The sequence below is a fragment of the Botrytis fragariae genome, assembly GCF_013461495.1.
Source record: "Botrytis fragariae strain BVB16 chromosome Unknown tig00000054, whole genome shotgun sequence".
Taxonomy (NCBI): Eukaryota; Fungi; Ascomycota; class Leotiomycetes; order Helotiales; family Sclerotiniaceae; genus Botrytis; species Botrytis fragariae.
In genome coordinates, this window is record NW_023500993.1 from 1,852,422 (window position 1) to 1,866,822 (window position 14,401).

The 14,401-nt window shown below is 40.9% G+C and overlaps 2 protein-coding genes across 2 annotated transcripts; one reads left to right on the forward strand and one right to left on the reverse strand.

Annotated features, from left to right (window-relative positions):
- Positions 1-2,793: 2,793 nt before the first annotated feature.
- Positions 2,794-4,014, reverse strand: Bfra_005322 (uncharacterized protein; the record flags this gene model as incomplete). Its single annotated transcript, XM_037335706.1, has 1 exon — positions 2,794-4,014. The coding sequence occupies one exon, from the start codon at positions 4,012-4,014 to the stop codon at positions 2,794-2,796; it is 1,221 nt and encodes a 406-aa protein (XP_037192801.1).
- A 5,931-nt stretch (positions 4,015-9,945) lies between these two features.
- Positions 9,946-14,226, forward strand: Bfra_005323 (putative heterokaryon incompatibility protein; the record flags this gene model as incomplete). The annotated part of the gene is made up of 4 exons (XM_037335707.1): positions 9,946-10,267; positions 10,321-11,995; positions 13,527-13,757; positions 13,822-14,226. 4 exons carry the CDS (start codon positions 9,946-9,948, stop codon positions 13,940-13,942), a joined length of 2,349 nt encoding a protein of 782 aa, XP_037192802.1. The 3' UTR covers positions 13,943-14,226.
- Positions 14,227-14,401: the final 175 nt, after the last annotated feature.

Sequence of the window (14,401 nt, forward strand, 5' to 3'; positions counted from 1 at the left end):
CTGTGCAAGATATACCAAAGTAGGGAGGGAGGTGTGTAGGGAGGTTGTTGTGGCGTCCCTATCTATCTCTATCTCTTCCTAACTTCCTACCCAGATGGTAAACTTAGTAATCTGGGGCTGAAGAGCAGAGAAGCTACCATGACCATGAATGAATGTCATTGGCCCATCAATTTCCTCATTCGATCAAGTACAAAAGTACGACTGTACGAGGAACCGGCAAGAGAGAGAGAAGACGTGAATCGTGATCCGAAGACCAGGTGAGGTAGGAAGGTACTAGGAAGGAATTGTAATTGGCGCTCACTGCTCAGACTACGTATTAGTTCTAGTCGCATTCGGTGGCTGTTGAGTCTTGAGTCTCGAGTCTCGAGTCTCGAGTCTCGAGTCTCGCGTCTTGACTATTGACTATTGATCTTAGCGGGATATCCCAATAAATGTATTTGACAGATTTGGCGACGACGGTTTAGATTCCCAGACTTCAGACGAAAAACGCGTCCTGGCCTTACGGAAGAAGCTGGAAGTGTTCATCCAATGTTTCTTCTCCAAAAGGGAAAAGAAAAGAAAAGCACATTCTTAAGAGAAGGCATGGTACTGCACATGGTATTGTAGACTGCATTGTACATTGCATTGTTACATTGCATTGCACATGGTAATATCGGACAAAAAGAAAGACTTTTTCGTAAAACTTATCTTGTTGAAACCAATTGACAGCAGGGCATATACCTCTCACCAAGCAATTACCAAGTCATGGACAAAAGGAATACCGTCGCTTTGATTAACCAATCTCCTCAATGGGTGATACTTCAAAAAGACATCTTATCCAATGGTATGGACTTTCCACTCTTTGCCTCTCAAGCCCTCTGATATATATCTACAACGACAACGACAACAACAACAACCAAACAGATGTAGGTGCAATGTAGGTGCAATGTAGGTATGCAATGTAAGTGCATTGTTACTAGTAAACGTTGGAGCTCTTGTAACACGCGTACATGCACACAGTGCACAGCACCTAGTATACAACATCACATATAGTATATACACCAAAATTGAGACAACATCAACGGTGTAACGGTCATTGTGACAGTGACAAGGGAAACACAAGCTCGAGACCAGGTACCTGATCATCTCTTTATCCGTGACGAAAATATCATCGACATGCTTTGGATCATCTTATCTTATTCTCCTCGAGACAGCATTATCGGTGAATTGTTCGTACTGTTTGTACTGTTTCGGGTACGAGGTACATCAACGCCATATTACATTACTACTATGTAGGTACTCAGTGGTCTGGCCCTTTGATCCATCGTGTACCTGATCTCGAGCTGATCTGATGCATCAGATATCAAACCCCATCGAGCCAGTCTAACCTATAACTTACAACACGGTTCGCTTACGATGAATGAGAAAGGTGACCGATCTCCAAACCATCATCACTTGGAACATTCGCAAGACGCGATCGTAAAATTGTATGTCGAATCGAAGAAAAAAGGCACCGATGAAGTAGAAGAAGCAAAGATGTGAACGCGCGGAGACGAAAAACGAGTCAAGGCGGAAAGGATATCTATGGGTCGGATCTTCAAATGGCCGATCTTCGTGTGGTGGGCCATTGGTGGCTCAAGTGGATGAGAACTTGGTGGGGCCGATGGGGCACATGGGACTCATGGGACTCATGGGATCTAATCCTATTGAATGTACCTACCTAGTCGTTGGTCCATGTAAACCCTGGGAGATTTGGAATAACTTCATCTGAAGAATCAACATCCATCCATCCATGTATTGACATCATGATCTTGTTCATCATATATCGAGTATCATCAACATCTATCACCAACATCTGCCATCGTCATCATCATCTATGAGACCTTTGAAAACATCACTTCGGAGAATATTCGTAATCAAACAGTGTATACTACCTCGGTAGGTACTATCTGTAGAAACTTCATCAGCATATGCCATTCATATACCATTGGTGATACCTACCTAGTCATTCGTACAGATATCACTTCCCTTGGAACGATACACAATAACACACGTGATACGCATCGGAAAGTCTATCATTATTCAAATGTTCCAAGACCGCAATAAAGTATGTATTTCCTCGGATCAGTCCACCGACTCGCAATGTTCATTGAAATCTGCTATTGTGGCATCACATCAATCTTCATCACCTAAGTATTGAAAAGTTGCAAAGAACCATGATCCATCTCATCTCATCCCACCCCTTCTCCCATCCACTTTACATTATATATTACTTCCCTCCCGTCAAATATTTGATCTGCTATCATCATTTACAGTCGAATTTCTGCCACTCCCAATTTCCAAATCAAGCTGAAAATCAAATCATTCCGTCGCTTGGATATCTCTATCCTTCGCCCAAATCATCATCGAAAAATCCATCATCTCAACGATCTCTACAAGCCATATCTGGAACAGTTTCATCTGTACATCATACAGAACCCAGAAAACATGACAAAACCTGTCAAGGACGCAAAGACTCAATGACCATGAACCCTACACGTGATCGACATGTGCTCCACGTTCCTGTGGCAGTGTGTGGGATCTCTCAGGGGACATGAGGCTAAACTTTGATGTAACCTTAATGAGTGATCGCAAAGAGATTTTGTGGGCTAAGAGCCGGCACACTAATCATCCATATATAAGATTACGGGAGTGCACCTCAAGTGCCAGACGTTCAGTCGTCGATCTTTCTTTCTCAAACCAGGTCATTCCTTGTTTCTTGTGTGTCGCATTGAGTTGGAGTATCTCTTCTCCGTGACATTCATGACCAGGTCGTCAAAATCCATCTTCATCTTTCCACTCTCTACCAGCTTCTATCGCTCGATTAAGAGCCACATCCCCACGTTTCATTGCTTCTTCTTTGCTTATCTCTAGCCAGCGTTGGATTTCATCAATCTCCCTCTCTAGCTTCTCTTTGATGGTAGAGTCGGGTTTCTCCGAATTCTCCATTTCATCTCCTCTTCCTTCATCTATCAAATTCTGCATCTCTCCATCTCGTATATTCCAGTCCTCAAGTTGAATACCCAAATTATCCTTTTCGGTTTGATTCTCCCAATAAGCTTGATATTCCATCTCTCCTCCAAAGCAAATACCGTACCCATCACAATAGCAAATGTGTTCTTTTGGACATAAAGTCGTTTGTCCTGCAAAAACAAATTGCCATATATATTCCCATACTCGACCACTTATGTAATCCGATATCTCTGTTCTCAACAACCAATCTCGATAGGAAATGTATCTTGCCAGTGGTAGAGTTCGAATCCTCTCTTTCGAAACGGCAAATTGTGCGCAACAAGGTTGGGCAAGCACTTTTGGAATAGGTTTAAGTGGAAAAAGTTCCAACCATGCTCTTGCCATAATAGTCTGCTCTTGTTTATCATCATCCTCCTCCACTACTCCTGGGTGCATCCAATCCGGGCATCCTGGATGCCAATGGCATCGTAGATTCATATATCCTTCTCGTATAACACGTTCGGAAGAGAGTCTCGATATCATCTGAACTGCATCGAGATCGAGAAGTTCATTGTTATGCCATGTCATTTGATGAGAATGCATGAATATGTTGACATCCGAAAGATTGTTGTAATTCTCAATTATATACGAAAGATATATCATAACCTCATGACCTTTGTTCTTTGGTGGATGATATTCGGCTTGAGGATCGTTCGCTGTATAGATGGTTGATTGAATACTCGTCTCATTTTCGAAATGCTCTTTTATCCAATTCACATCTTCCTCTTTCGTACTGGAGATAACGAGCATTTTCGAATATGTTGCAGGAAATGGTTTCACGATGCCTGGACGAAAGGATACTGGTTTTTGTGTTTCTCGCATCGTCCTCCATTCCGCACCATATAATTGTATATCATTGTGCCATTGACCAGCCCCTGATTCGACCGACTCCCATCGAGTGGTGAGAAATGGCTTGACAAGTAAAAGCAAACATGTCGCTGTTAGTAACGAAGCAAATGGGATCAGTTTCTTAGGAAAAGGCATTGTCATATGGAATAAAATGAGAACCAAAGGAGAAAGCAAATTTTAAATTTTTGCTATACATCAAAGTTGAGAAGATCTATGAAAATTCCAATCATCATTACTTGAAGTCATTATCATACATAAACATTTATCAATAATATTGTGGGCTGAATAGAGCTTTCCTAAATAACGAAAACATCAAAGAATGAAGAAATGACGGAAGGAGAGTTTATATTTCTCCTAAGTGATGAGAAGGTTTCAGTTATTCTTTCCTTTTTGGAACGAGGGGAGGGAAAAAATATGAATGCGGATGGGGAAAGTGCGAGATGAGCGGATTGGGGGTATGAATTGGTGAAGGGAGGAATGAAGATTTGTGCGCCACGGATTGATGAATTCGGAATTATTGATTGAGGTTCTTGGGAATGTGGTTTGGAATTTTGGGGGGGATGTGCGGTATGGTGATGGGTTTGTTTTTTTGAGATGGGATGGGTTGGGATGGATGGGGTGAATGGGAAATGGATTGGACTCTAGATTTTGGAGATTCTTAGATTTAGATTTAGATTTAGATCTTTCTGGAGTGGAAATTGGGGAGGGAGGACGGGGAATTGGAGGGGAATTGAGAATAGGTATGGAGTGTTTGGAGATTTACTTGATAATCTTTAAGAAATCTAAATATGAATATGAAAATGCAAATGCAAATGCAAATGGATCGTACTATGATTATCTCTCCTCGCATTTTTATCTGATCTTGATTTTGATTTCTTTGGAAAGTCTCCGTTTTGCAAATTTCGGTTCAAAAGTCTTGGGTTAAAAGTTTTAATTTGAAATCTCCTAACGTGGTTTAATACCGAGTACATCATATTACTGAGTACACCACGAATTTTATATACAAAATATATCTATACATAATCATGCACTTCCTTTATTTACTAATATAACTTAATTTTTTTTAAAAGAAATTATTATATTTGTTTATATAAATAATATAAAAATCGAATTATTTTTTGAAAATTCAAATAAAAATAAAAATTATTATTGAAATAGTTTTTTTGTGACGGACATCGTAACAATTTCGATTTTTCTAGAAATGTAATAAAAATATTTATATAAAAATTAGATTTCTGAATATTTTATCTTTCCTTATTATTCAATATATATTTTTTTCAATCAAAACAATGATTCGTTATTAAAATGCAAATATTGAAAAAAGATTAATTTAGGTGTATTTTGAAGTGGTGCACTCGGTGTTAAACCACGTTATGTTTATCACAAGAGTATTCTGAAAAGAGAACAAATCTTTGCTATCTCTTCATCTTTCTCACTTTATCTACATTCATTTTTCTTACTTTTGTTATGATTTCGCTTCATCTGATTTGATCGCATGATGTATGTAGAACTCATGACTGGCTACCTGGGTACTTGATATGTGTATAGGTTTCTCGTCACTTTAATATGGGTTGTTGAAGTAGTAGAGTATTAGGGTATAGAGAGTAGTGAGTAGGTGATTTGGGAATTGAGAACTTGAGAAGGGATGTTGGGAGGTGATCTCTGTTTATTTAGATTTTGGGAAGGATCTTAGGAAGGATTTTAGGAAGGAGGGGAAGGGGATGGGAATTTGGAATTATTCTTTGAGAAATCTTGTTGTAGTAGATGGTGTTTTGTATTGTATTGTATTGTATTGTATAGCCTGATGATGTGATTTTGATTTTGATTTTGATGTATATGTGTGTGTGTGAGAGAGAGAGATTGATGAATAAATGAGTTATAAGTACAACCCAATTCAACATTACCATCACACTTTTATTACCTAAGATTATTTTCTTATTCACCTAGATATTCAATCGAGATTCAATCTCGAGAATCTTTGAACCCCCTCGATATAGTAGTACGTATTCTATCCGAAAGTTCTCTCGTATGTTATATATAGTTTTTGAGAGTCAGAGTTGTGTTGCAGAAGTAGGTATTACAACAAATTTCATCCTAAGCCTGACTTTGAGGAATTGATATCGCTTGGTTTCTTTACCTACGTGGTTCATCGGTAAGTGTCTAGTTGATCTGTATTGTTTTTAGAATCTTCAGATTATAAGACTTATCTATCTATCTACCTGGTATATAAGAGAGCAAGACAGAGCAGGAAGATAATCCTATTTGATCTTACAATCGCTACCTACCTATCTACGTAGTACCTACCGATGAGATTTATATCGCACCATTTCCCCCTAGAGAATCAAAATCAAAATGGAAATGAAAACGTTGAATCATCTACCAAGTTGTATGACTTCAAGTCGAAAACTAAATTTCATTCATTCATTCATTATGTAATCTACTATGTCTACTTAGTTTTCTTCGCTTTCTTTCTTTGGCTTGAATGCTCGCTGCTCATCGCTAAGGTGGAGGTGGAGGTTGATCGCTAGCTTCGGACAAACTAATAAATAGCATGGTATGCTGCATTACAATACGTACAACTAATCGGCGAAGTGAAGCGAAGTTGACTTTCTGGTGCCTACCTAGATACCTACCTACCTAGGTATCGGAAATAAACAATTGAACGCGGTCGGTTGGTCGCTTCGTTACGGGGTAGGCCGGTAGTTATGTGGTTAGATAGATATGTATTTATTTATTCAATCTTATGAATGAGTATTGAAATTGTAGAGAGATCTATCTGTAAGAGGAGGATTGAGAATTTTAGGGTTGGGTGGATAGGACTTGGATGGGAGTTGGTAGGTAGGTAGGGGTCTGGATAGGTAGGTAGGTAGATAGGTGAGCAGATTGTGGCGAAGATTGTATTTTGTTTTGGGTTGTGTGACTTTTACATCTCTTTTGAAGTACGCGGAGAGGGCTTTTGAGAAGAACTTCAGTTGCTTTGAGGGAGGTAAAGTATACACTTTACGTTTCAGTGAGAAATTCTTAGCGCTTTTTTGTTCACTTTCTATTTGGTTGGTGTTTCCGATAGTCCCTAGAGATTGATGGGATTCATTCTTTTGTTCTTGGAAAGAGGGTTGTATTGTTTCGTATTATGTTATGTTGGGTTATGTTACATCAGTGGTCTGTTTCGTTTGAATGATGTTGGCGCTTATAGATATATCTAGGTAGGTGAAATGAAGCTTATATCACCTCACCTCCCCTCACCTCACCTCATACCATACCATACCATACCATACCATACCATATCACTAAACAACATAAGCTCTTGATCACAAACTCACAAACTCACAAACTCACCCGAAACACACATCTCGGAGAACAATCATGGTATGATATAATAGGTCCCTAGTCTAGAGGTGGATAGATATGACCTACCCGAGAACCGGTAGCGGGTCGATCGATCGACGGCCGTATAAGCGACCGAAGTGGATATTGGATGCGCGGTAATGTGCTTTTTAGGTAGGTGTAGACTGTAAGGAGTGAGAAGTTGGACTTAGGGCTACCTACTTGGGTGAGGTTGAAGAGATGGGTAGTGCTTTTGGAGAACGAGGCCGATAAAGGATGGGATGGAGGAGAGGCTTGTTCTTTTGAAGTTTGGGGTTTTGATTCTGGGGTTTGTGGGTTGGGTGTGGTTTTGGTAAGGGGGAATTGGATTGGAGTGTATTGGAGTGCTTTGGTGTGGACGTAGGTTAGTTGATCTTTTGGTTGTGTGGTGAAGGAATGATGCCAAGATGAGAGGAGTTGAGTTGAGTTGATGTATAGGAGATGTGGGTTGGCTGTGAAGATACATGGATTTGTTGTTTCTTTATTCGTTTATTCGTATATTCATACACGCATACATTCATACGTCCAGTCAATCATTCATTTATCTGTTTTGTTCGTCACCGTCATCATCCTACAGTCAGCCATCGAGGAATCCATATCACCTATATTCTCTCATTTTCATTTTCATTTTTTTCCTCAATCCAATTTCATCACATCATAACCAGGTTCCCCAACTACCACCATCTCTATCAATCAATCCGCCAAAAGGTTCCCTCCTCACCCTCACCACCTTCCTCCTCACCACCCACCTCTCCCGCTCCGATAAACAAGTCGCTCAAAAACACTACACCTACTACACCTATTACACCTATCACAACGCCAAAACCCCCTTCGGCTAAACTACGTGATCAACCTTCCCGGTTTCGGCAACAACGACACCAACTATCCCCTCCTGCATCGACGACAAAAATTGCGGTCAAGTCGCCCAAAGCGCTATCAACGACGCCTGCGATCATGTCCTCGCGGATACCAGAGAGGTGAAGTTTGAATGCGTGCCTAGTTTTCTGAAGTATCATGAAACGTATGTCACGTTTGAGTTGAGCGCGAAACATCATGAGCAGCCTACGAGCAGTGGTATGCAATGTGGAATTGTATCGCGAGTGCGATGAATAGGGCGGCGCAGGAGGATTTGACGCCGGATGAGAATAATGAGGTCAATTTTGGTTGTGAGGAGCTGGATGAGGAGAAGCCGAATGGGAAGGATTATTGTCAGGATGTGGTGGATGGAAGTTCTTAGAGAGTGAGTGGAAGGGAGAGGGTATATGGGAGAGGGGGGAGGGAAGAGAGGGGGGAGAGCGGGGATGGGGTGTGGTGTGGTGGTTAGATATATATTAATTTTGTTTTAATGTTTTTCTTGAATTCTGAATAGATATTACGTGCGCAAGAAAATATGAAGTTGCTTCTCAGAAACTCTTTCTCCCTATCGGCCGGTTCGTCTCGCGAAATTGCTTTGAGCTGTGTAAGAGAGGATAACATGTGTGTTTACTCATATGTAGTATAAGTGTATCCTCCATGTCAATCTTCCCTCTCTACCTCTCGTCCAGATACTGCCTGCTAAGGTTACTTGTATCTTCCTTAAGATTTCATTCCCAACACACTTGCATGTAAACCATTTACGTCTTGTAGATATCTGTGCATGTACGTCAATCTAGTTCTCAAGGGCTCGACCTAAGATTGCATATAGTCGGTAGGTACTACCTACTGGGTATATCTTTCCTCTTCATACAATCTTCCTGACTCAAACTCCGGCTGGATGAATGAAATAACCAGCAGCACTAAACTCGCCAAATTTAAGACCCTTTAAAGTCATGTTATTTCAAAATCGAATAATAGTACGAGAAAATGTCCGAAATATCAAATAACATAGAAGAGTTATAAATTGTAAGCTCTTCCACGCTTTGTCAGAATCGTCATCGAAAATATTGACAGGCCGATTTAGTAGGAATTTTGGGAAGGGAAGTAAAGTTCAGCGAACTGGTATGATTATGATCCAAGCTTTTGAGACCAAGAGGATGAGAGGATTTCACTTCTCAAATTCACATTCAGACTTTGTCCGGGACTTACAATGCTGATATTGTGAGGTAGTGAGAGTTTGTTGAGTTGATAGGCGCAGCGATGATTGAGATGGAGTGAAGAAGAAGTATGGTTGGGAATTGTTGAAGCGACGTTGTGTTCTTCGATGGCTTATCTTGTTTTGTTTTCAATTGGTTGACAAATTGGGGGGTTTTTGGTATGTTATTCTCGGAGCTGGATAAATACCACTCAATTTCTGTATTCAGAAGTATATACGTAGACAGCGAGACGCGTTTGATATGTTCCAGATAAACATGATTCGCAAAGATTGCGCAAATGTTTTATGGATGGACAAGGGTGCATGTCGATGATATGTAACACTCCGTCGTCCTTGTCGCTTTTTGGTGGGTAATTGGTTCATCCAACGCCTGGTCGGATGAGTTATCTAACTTGAGCCTCATTGTGTTTTTTCTATTTTATCCAATGTAGCCGTTGGAATTACAATTCTTAGTGGCTAGATAATTCTGGACCAATCAAATAGATGTAAAAGGTTACGTTTTTTATTGATGAGTTGGCCTTGCTGCGCAAATCAGCCGCGTTAATAGATGTAAGGTTTACATAACGACAGACGACTTTTCATCGCCTCCTTTGTGTATCTGCATGATTTACAGTGCTGTACATAAAGTTAAGATGCTTTGCGAAGCGTGCGAGAAGATATTTTGTGGCCGTCAAATGTTGAGCGAGATACCTTCCCGGACGTATAATCCTCATCATTCTTCTTTGCAATCAATCATTGATGCTTCGGCCTCTGGCTGTTGGATTTGTCATCGATTACTGGCATATATCAACAGAAAGATAGATGTTAATGTTACACCCGGAGGAATCTCATCTCTGATAAAATCCTCAGCGTGGCACTTGTGTCGACGCCCTTACCAGAAATCATGGCGCCTCATATTTTATTTTGGAGATGATAATGATTATTTTCATAATTTTACCGTAGTGTCACGCGACGGTAGGTCGAAGTTAAGGACCTTGCCAACCAGCTATACTTATACTTCAATCTAGAGTATGGTGGGCCAGACACAAATCATGCGTCGATTGCAGGCGATAGTACGATGTCAGATGCTGCACTGGCACAAGCCTCGAAGTGGTATCGTGAATGCTTATTGAAGCATACCAGTTGCAACACTTCACTGGTATCCAAGTGCCTCATGCCAACTAGACTGCTTCGAATTGATGAAGGCGAAAAATATGTCAGGCTTGTTGTGACAAAGGAAGAAATTGTCCAGGACTCACGTTTTTCAACCCTAAGTCATTGCTGGGGAAATTCTAATGTTTTAAAGCTTACAATTTCCAATCTGGAAAGTTTTAAGGCTGGTATCTCTCTCGAGCGACTTCCGAAGACGTTTATTGAGGCTATATTTGTTGCTAGAAAATTGTCTATTCCTTACATCTGGATAGACTCACTGTGTATCATACAGGACTCTGACGATGACTGGCAAACTGAATCTGTCTCGATGGAAGATGTCTATGGCAATAGTATCCTGAACGTAATGGCTACAGCCTCCAAAAATAGTCATGAGGGTCTTTCTCGACCTCGAGACCCTAAGATGTTGGAGATATGTCCAGCAATCCAGTCAAAATGGGAAGATGCTGAGAACGATCTATTCTATCTATTCAACGAAGAAATCTGGAGCGAAAAATTGTACAGTGGACCACTGCTAGAGCGAGGCTGGGTTTTGCAAGAACGTGTCTTGTCACCTCGTTCACTCCATTTTTGTGATAGTGAACTACTCTGGGAATGCAGGGAGATGGCCAGTTGCGAAACATACCCAGCAGGGCTGCCAGAAGCTTGCAAGCAGGAGAATTTCAAGGTCAGACCTCTGTCGTCGGGCTCCGATTTATATGAAAGGAAGTATCTGATAGATGGGGCTAAGAAGACCATGAAAGGCATTGCTTATGATAGATGGGTGCGGTGGATTAATCTTTACAGTAGAACATATCTAACGAAAGATTCGGACAAACTAGCTGCAGTCAGTGCGCTGGCCAAGTGCACACGGGCAGTCTTTGATGATGTCTATGTGGCAGGCCTTTGGAGATCGATCTTTGCAGATCAACTTGTTTGGTGCGGTCTGTTTACGTATCGCCCGAAAGACTATCGAGCACCGACTTGGTCCTGGGCCTCGGTCGATGGCCTTCTTCTCCTTCCTTCCATCCGTCCCAATACCAAATATCATATTGAGATTGATGAGGTGCGAGTTACACCCGTTTCCAGCGTTGATGACACTGGTTCCATTTCGGATGGATACTTTCGTGCACGGGGATTGCTAATATGTGACACGCTTGTCAACGATCAGAGATATGGTAAATTTCCCTTCCTCGCGGGGAAGGATAAAGATACAGATGTGATTACATCTTTAGATGCACCGGCCGACCAATGCAGAGAAAGGGTGATAGTCCTTCCTATCTTGACAAACTCGGATGGACCGGATCATGAAGATTATTGGTTTCATGCACTACTTCTTCAGGAGCGGGCGATGTCACCAAATGGCTTCTATACGCGGATAGGCTATGCGTCGGTCGTGAATAGTTATGTAAAGTATAAGCTGGGCCTGGACCACCCCCAAAGTTTGTCCAAGTTGAAGTTTCCGGGAAACCATAGCGGTTCGACTTCTGAATCAAATAAGTCGACCCAAAATGGGGGAGGTGCAGATTTCGACGTTGAGTTGGATGAGAGTTTGTATTTAGAGGGTTCACTGGGATCTTTTGTGGTTTATTGAGAGATGTCTGACGGGGATGGATTGGATGAGTAGTTATGTGGGATGGGGGTATGTACATGGCATGAGAATTTTGATGTCCTTTATGTGGTTTATGTTTCTCATCAACCATCTAATTATAAAACACCAGCCAATTGTCATTGTGTGCTCACCATAATATGAGCCAGTAATCTATCCTGTGTGCAAATTTGGAAGAAACCAGGATGTCAAATCTGATTATTGTAGAATTTTGACACAAAGTTTGACACATGTAGAATTTAGATCTGTTTTGTATCACGGCTTGCTATATACATTTCAAGAGCATTCATTGCCTAATCTCGAAAAGAAATGAGAAACAGAAATACTGGACAAACGCAATCGATTAGTGTATACTGAAAACTCTGTGTTGGTATTGGGATATACGGAGTAGATATCGTACAGTACAGCTAGTAGTCGGTTGTAGAAATAGTGGGTCTTTCTTTGGGATTAGACAGTCTCGCGACAGTGAAGGAGCCTAAGTGTGTTAGAAATCTCATGTGGAACGATCGATTTGGTGGTAGATTGTAGGCTGTAGTTGTGAGATAATTGAAAGTTATAACCTTTGGAAAAATGTAGAGATTCATAGATTTAGTCGTTCGATATGTGGCAAAGAGGACGTAGGCATCTAGATCCTTTGAATAACAAGGGGTGAAGTGTAGCTAGAAGTTACGAGGGTAAGAGTGAGACTTGGTAGAATTCTTCGACCAGTCAGTGATGTCCAAAGAAGTTCGAGCTTGCCTGTGGTATCCTCCGCATTGCAAGAGTGAGGACCTGAGAGTGAGCTTTTCCGTGATACCTAGGTACCAAGATCCTCATAGCTTTCCCCGGTACGTTGTCAGGGATTTCTCACATCACGTGAGAGAGTCAAGAGAAACCAAAAAAGCAAAAGCCACATCGAATGTCTTGTCCCTTTTTTTCCCCTACTGACTAAGAGAGGAGTACCGTAATTAATTGTAACTTACCAAGGTAAAATTCTCCAAAGAGTACAAAACAATAATTAACCTTCCTGTCGATACACATATCAATCTTTTACTACTACTATTATTATTCTTCTTCTTCTTATTCTTTTATATTCTTTTATATTCACTTCTTCATATTCTCCCTTCATCTTCTTTCCACCCTTATCTGTTTGTCTGATCACTTCTTCTTCTTACCTACATCTTTCAAGGCTTAAACGGGAAATAGCGAACCGACGTACCGATTCTTTTCAGCAATCCAAATTAAACTTCCCTCCCATCGTTCTCGACCTTAGACCATCACCAAAGTCCAAACCACAAACAATACCACTCCTTTCAAATACATCACAATCACGTCAAACGACAATCGGTTCAATTCAATTTGTTTCTGACACCATAACACTCAATTTTTAATTGTAATCAACGAACATAAGCTTCTTTGGTATGCTTTGACCTATTTGCTTCGACTTCTCCTTATCCTGTCTGTCGCAACACGAAGTGAACTAATTTCCCGATCCAGCTCACCTCGACACAACTACAAAACCACACCAACTCGACCACCTCCATCTACACCTACACCTTTAATCATGCCTCAAGGTTATTCATCTCGAGATGTTGGTGACCCATCGCAAATCAAGAAGAATAAGCAATCCATGGCAGATCTCAAATTGAGACGTCTTACCGAATTGAACAATCGACTCCGAGAAGATTTAGAACGCGAAAGGATCCCAGTCTCTCAAGCTGCTAAGAGGTAAATTTACTCTTCTTCACCTTGCGACTACTTGAGAAGTTACTTATACGTGATATCTATTTAGTATTATTCAATATACCAGTCAAACTAAGGATTTTATGGTTCCATCAATTTGGGGTACCGTTGATAAGAAGGATGATCCATATGCGCCGCAACAAAGTGGTGGATGTTGCTTGGTGATGTAAGACAAGGAAGAATACATCAAGACAATTCGAAATGGAAAGCATACGAACGACCCGACAACGACCAATCATAATTTCATCAATCACTCAATTCATAAATCCATTCAGATACACCAATTTCGATATCGGTCCTTCCTTTTACAAAAATCACGTTCATCACCATACAGAGGGAGAGAGGGAGGTAGCAGACCAGAATAAAGGGCGTTATTAACGGGGCGTATTGGGGAAATCATTCACTTTTCAGCCTTCTTCGACATTATTTCCAGAAATTCCAATGTTTCTTCTCGAACCCTTCCGTTATCGGCCTGCTTTTTTTTTCTTATGAGGATACCAGAAGAAGCATTAGCATATTTCACCAATTGGAGGTACATTTTCCATCATCGACAGGGCACGATAGCAAGCTGGTTACTCTCGATTCGATTGTATCTCCGACGTGTATCTTGAGGCGTGCGATTGTTTGAG